We start from the raw sequence: 6,490 nt of genomic DNA on the forward strand, positions 1-6,490 counted from the left end.
CGAAATTGGAATTGTGAACTCGTGGGAAATTTCCATTGCCGAAATGCAGCCGTAGCTCTTTTTTTTTTTTTTTTTTTTTTTTTAAATAAATGGTGTTTTTGCAGGACGGTTATGGCAGCATTCAGGGGTGTGGAAATCCCAATATTTTTCACTTGTCCACGGACAAATGAGACTTAAAAATCTACTTGTCCGCAGTCAAAACTTACTTGCCCGCATTTTCAACATTTTAGCATGCAAATAATTCTTTATTTTGGACAATAATCTACAAGTAGTAACAAAAGCGAACATAACAAAGTGTAATACTGTAGCTGTTTCAAAAAATAAGTTTTCGACACTCTAGCTTGTGTTCGTCCGCGAGGCCATCAAACATTCAACAGAAATACCTAAACACTGCTCATCATGCCATGTGAACCCATGTGAGAAAGCATGACACTTTTTCGCTGTTAGAAAAACAAACATGAAACTTCCTGACTTGTACTAGCGAGCTCTTTGTGCTTTGACTATTTACTTCAATTTTTGTTGGCAGACGAAGTTGTAACCATTGAACGAATTTGTCCAAAACATTGTGATAATTGTTTACGTTTCCGGTTTCTATTCGACAAGTTAACGTGTGCAAAAATCACACGAGATCATGACAGGGAACCAATCAGAACGCAGAGAAAGAACTGCTAAATTTAGACACAGTATGGTTTTCCCAAAACTGGAGAAATCGAGAGGCCCTTGGTGGGTGAAACATCCGTTTCGTACATCAAATTCTTTTATTAACTCCATAAGCTTGAAGTACTGTTCAGCGTTCCTAAATTATTCTTTCCTTCTTTCATTTCAAACCAGAAAGTTTGTGCTTGTCCGCGGACAAACGGAATGCGAAAACTCACTTGTCCGCCGTCAAAAAGTCCCGAGTCGGACAAGTCGGACATAGGAATTCCACACCCCTGAGCATTCATTCGTATATATATTATAATAATAAATCTTTCCATAGGAAAGTAATATACATCCGCTTAAAACGTTTTTATAATAAATACGAGTTAGAATTTCCACGAGAGCACGCGAAAATTTGCGCATTCGTAAATGAATTTCCTAAATCTATAAGAGACTACTTTTTTTTTTTTTTTTTTAAGATGCACAACCATATTCAATCAGATTGAACATAAATGAATAAAACCGAGAGAAGTTTATTAAAAGTTATTTCTTTGAAAAGTTCGAAGCATTTATGTTTTTATTCTAAAATCATTTTCATTTTATTTTAAATATTAAATAATTATAGTATAAATTGGTAAAATTTGGTGCATTTTTAATTTTATTGACTCTATTATACCCGTCAGTGCAAACCCTAAAAAATAATTGAATGTTAAGACTATGAAAAACTGAAATATATTTACAAATGTGTAGTGTGTTACCTGGGAGAGTTCATTTTCAGGGGTCACACTGGGAATTTTTTTCTCTGAGCCACTGCTTTTTCCGAAGATAAAATTATGAGGCCAACAACGGCGAAAACATAGCATTGACATTCTTGTAGGACTACATTATATGTACCAAAGTACTCATACTACTCAAGAAAGTAATGTAGTTATTACATATTTCTTAGTAACCCTTTAAAAAGCTATTTAGAAAATAAATTTGTGTTAAATAGTGATGGGCCGATTAGCGGATATAATCGATTGACGGCTAGAAAAGTCCAACCGATTCCGATAATCGATTATGTTTTCTCAGAGTCGATAGCGGGTACGAATCTACACGGGTATGGACGAAGGTTTCCGAAGGGAAATACGGTGCGTGAGAATTTATGTTTACCTGTTAACACTGTTAAATTAATTTCTAAAATTATCATTTTTATAAACATCATTCTGCCATTTAATAAAAAAATTCTGAAAATCACATTGAAAATAAAGATGTCAAAAAAGAAAAAAAAACATTGTTTAAAAAAAAACAGTGTCTTTTTTTTTGCACATTGCCTATAAGTGGGTGGGGTTCGATGCCTTCGCATGTTGTATTCTCGAAAAATACTTCAAAATAAGAGCTCCTTTTGCAACAGTTGTCATATTTTTCTTAAATGTAGACTTTTTATTGGCTTTTTATTAAGATTGCGCTAAAAAATCTCGTCAGAAATGACAGAAATATCCGAAAATCTTGGTCGCGAAAACGGGTGACAAATTCAGAAAACGTAAGTTAGAATTAAATATTTGATAAAATACCTATGTTTTATTGCTTTTCTATCATCATAGCTATTCAATACTTACAATTTCTGCTTGTCTAAAGCATTTTTATCTGCTTTTGCCCGAACTAACCCTCGGCAATCATAGAAAATTTGTCAAACGGCCGACTGCTCATAAAACCGTATCAAGTGCACAAAATGTTGATTATAATTATCCAGTTTGTTATTCAATAATCTAATTATCGCCAATTAACTGCCTGATCAAATAAAAAAAATGCAAATTGGCTCCCTCCCTTTCAATAACGGATGTTGTGTCTACACAGATTATCGATTTTTCACACCTTTTGGTTCGTAAAACTGGCAATATTCGTAGTTTTGCAGACAGACATAGCTTCGGGCCATTTTCGCCAATTAGAAAATTTCGGAGCCACATTTAATTTTTTGTCGCAAACGGCTCAAGTGGCGATCGACAGCGTGACCCCTGATTTTCATTACAATTAAATATATATTTCTTGCAACTGAAGATTCTTTGCGAGTTAAAACGTGAAGTTAGGATTAATACATATATGAAACTGACATGTTTAAAAATTAGGGAACTGAAATTGCACGTGCCTGTTTTAAAATTGCACATCAGCCTCTACAGAGAAAACACATTTTAATAAGAATAATACCGTCTTGCAAATGATACAAGTTGATAATTTTTCCTCAAAAGATATTAACTCTATACCAACTTACTAAAGATACACATATTTCATTGGATGTCTGACATATAATTTTTACTATATGCGACTATGCACGAGAAAATGATTTAGCTGTATTTCGTGTAATTATGCGAAACATTATTTTTACTGAAAAAGCAGTGTTTCATTTTTTTTTCAAAATATATTAACACTATACTGACGAAATATTTTATTTGAAAGTCACTATATTTTTGGAGCACGGGAACTTTGATTTGGTTTTCCGACTAGCTTTGTATCGACTATGTATTCAATATACATAAGTCTTTTTTTTTCCATTCTTTATCCGAGACAACACACCCCTATTAAAGATGTTCTACTGGAGTAAGATTTTGGCATTTTGCTATCAATCTTATACTTATTTTATGGAAATTCTTGTTATACGTGTCTGTCGAGCAAGAGTGTAGTTCCATAGTACTATATATACTAGAACACACAGCAAAAGGAATTAAAATGCAAGATAAAGTTACTCGTTAGAGCAAACCCTGTAACAGAAATAAACACATTCTCAGATTGTTTGTTTTGAATGAATCACATACGGTTGAAGGTTGAATTTCATGAAAGAAGTGTTAGATTTAACTAAAATTTGTGCAATGCTTCAAAAGACTAAACAATATTTCTTGACAAATCCTTTGTCGCTGATGTTTTTTTCCGACCACATTTTAGATACCAAGAATATAACCGATACATATTTGATAATATTACTTTCGCGTGGTACCCTATATAGGCTTTGTTGGCCCGTGCCTTCACTCAAACCCCCCCCCACACCCCTCCTCCTCCAAAAAGAAAAAAAAGACATGGTAATACATCCGGAATGCATAAGATTGCACGAATATACATGCATTTTCATTATTTTTCTGTGGGGCATGCCTACAGACCCCCTACCCAATCCTACCTTCGGTTTTCTTATCTTATAGAAAGCGTCGTACACAACAAGAAACTATTCATATGCACATAGTTGTCTGCTGTTTATTGCTGTCCGTTCTAATGAAATATCATTTTGGCGGGAAAGAATCACGTGCATTCCATGACGGATATTGTGTCTGCGGAAGGGCTACTCCAGACTCTTTTGGGGTCCATGTAAACAAAAGCGGAAACTAATATTTCCTGTCCATTTCTTAGCCTTAGAATAATACTGCTCTTCATTCAATAATTAATATAATTCATCAATCATGATAAAGATATATTTTCTTTTCATTTTTCCCCATAGTTTTGAAGTAAATGAAATTAAGAGATTCATAGATCTCCAAATGGGGAAATTTGTAAATATCACAGTCAATTTTTCTTACGTACAGCACCTATGTAAGAATACTTGACTGTGATATTTTCAAATATTGAGCGATTTCAATTCACAACGCCGATTTTTCTAGTTAATTATCGTTATAATACAGCAAAATGATATATTTATGTTGAAATATATTATAAATATTCATAATCTACGAAGATTTGATCATTCCTATCAAGATTTAGGTAGATTTGGGTAAGATTTGCATAGATTTGGGTGTTTCGTGCCGCCGCAGTTTCATACCTAATACACTACGCGATTGGAATTCTCTACCACGCGAACTCATTCAGAGCTACAGAACCTCAGAAAAACCAGTGGATTTACTTATTTGTTGTATCAAAAAGTTGGACTAATTATAAGTTCCCAACACTTGGCGAAGGCGCGGTGAGAAAATGTCGATGAGATGTATCACCGTAAAATGTCAAGATCAAGATCATTTTCCCAATTCCACTGGTGTCGGTGGCATTCCCAAATTGATGAAAAAAAGGCCTGTTACAAGTTAGCTGTCACTATCATCATCATTATCATCTTCAATAATTGGCAAGCAGTCCTTTTGGAATATAATGGCCATGCGTGGGGGTTAGGAAAAGTGAAAGATTATCAAGCCTCCCAAGTAGTCGAACTAATCCGACGTATACAGTTTGTTTTATTATCAAGCCTCCCAAGTAGTCGAACTAATCCGACGTATACAGTTTGTTTTATATTGTGACGGTCAAACTGTAACTGCGATGGCTGCAAAAGTCAGAAATTAAAAAGCAGCCACTCAGCGACAGTAAGCTTGTCTAGCCTCCCAAGCTACTCAATCCACCCAGGAGGACATTGACAATGTGATAAAAAATATCAATATACCACTCATTTCCTTGCTTAAAACCGAGACATGAATATATAAAGCATTAAATTTATCTATCAAACATACATTTAAAACTTTTCTTTCCGACATTGTTTACCGTCAGGCAATATTTTTCTTGACAAAATATCTGTGTAGTGAACAGCGCCACGAACGTATTTGAAAGCGTCTGCTTGATGCAGATCACATATTAAAAGCAACAATGGAAAAATAAATACCACAAAGGCCACTCTGAAAGTTTTATAGCTGATGACAACGGTTATGTTTGTAAACTTTTCAATATCAGTGCATATTCAACAACCACAGGTTATAACATTTACTCAAGCGATAAGAATGGTATGTTGCATATTGACTGGAGATACTAACTTTGCAGAGAAAATACAGAACTATATTCTCTTCAAGAGACGCATACTTTATTGTTAGGTGATGTTCACAACTGAAAAAATAGATAGAGGATATTTGTTTGTTTCAGCAGAAAGCATAACACAAATGACGTCATTTTAACGACGTCATCGTCATTATGGTCCCCAGTATTCATAACGCTCGGTATACAATTACACTTCAATCGCTACTCCGTCAGGTTGTCAGACTATTCCCCCCCAAGATGATTCCCCCTCAAGACAATTCCCCCCCCAAGACAATTCACTCCCGGACAATTCCCCCCACAATGTTATGTAAGGGTGACAGTTCCCCCTCTCCATATTATAATATGTTTAAAGGGTTGTAAAGTTTATTTAATATGGAAAAATCCTATACTCCAATACTGTATATTTAAAAATAAATAGAAAAACTTATATTTGATGCATTAATTTGGTACCCAAAATAAGGATTTTTTTATGTGAAGTAGTAGCATTTTGGATAAGTAGCCATGGCTGAGAACTTAATTATTTTTAAAGCAATTTATTTATTTGTTAACGGTATCTATAATGGAACCTCTATGCAAAGATGTATGTAAAAAAATAGAAAATATTTACATTTAATAAGGTAATCTGATCGTCAAAATAGCATATTTTTCTATGTGAAAATGTGGCATTTTCGGGAATGTGGAAATCATAAAAGTGCTTAGAACTTAAATACACTTAAAGCAATTAAGTTAATTTTTGTATTTATCTACAGAGAATTAACCTTTATGCTACCACATATATAAAAAGAAGTAAGAAATATTTACATTTGATAAGGTTGTCTGATCGTCAAAATAATGCTTATTTCTATTTGAAGTTGTACTACTTTGGATAATAGCTAGCTAGTGCTATAAAGCATTAAAGTATCATTTTTAGCATTTTCATTAGTGTTTTATATACATAATTATTTTACATTCTTTCTATTTTTATGTAAGTAGTTTATATATTATTATACTAGAATAAAAAACGAATCAAATATCTAATTACATGAGAGATAATCTAACCATAATGTTCTTTCAGGTTTTCCGAGTTTCCCGATGTTGGACAATAAAACTATCTTAATCATAT

At 33.6% G+C, this 6,490-nt stretch overlaps 1 protein-coding gene across 1 annotated transcript in view; it reads right to left on the reverse strand.

The window, feature by feature from the left end:
• LOC123550859 (splicing factor YJU2-like) overlaps window positions 1-5,169 on the reverse strand; it is a 28,100-nt gene extending 22,931 nt beyond the window's left edge. Inside the window, exon 1 of the mRNA XM_045339279.2 lies at window positions 5,091-5,169. Coding sequence (XP_045195214.2) covers window positions 5,091-5,114 — 24 coding nt within the window. The 5' untranslated portion in view covers window positions 5,115-5,169. The remainder of the gene's footprint in view (window positions 1-5,090) is intronic.
• Between the last annotated feature and the right edge of the window lie 1,321 nt (window positions 5,170-6,490).

The sequence above is a fragment of the Mercenaria mercenaria genome, chromosome 4 (genome assembly GCF_021730395.1).
Source record: "Mercenaria mercenaria strain notata chromosome 4, MADL_Memer_1, whole genome shotgun sequence".
In the NCBI taxonomy this organism is placed as follows: Eukaryota; Metazoa; Mollusca; class Bivalvia; order Venerida; family Veneridae; genus Mercenaria; species Mercenaria mercenaria.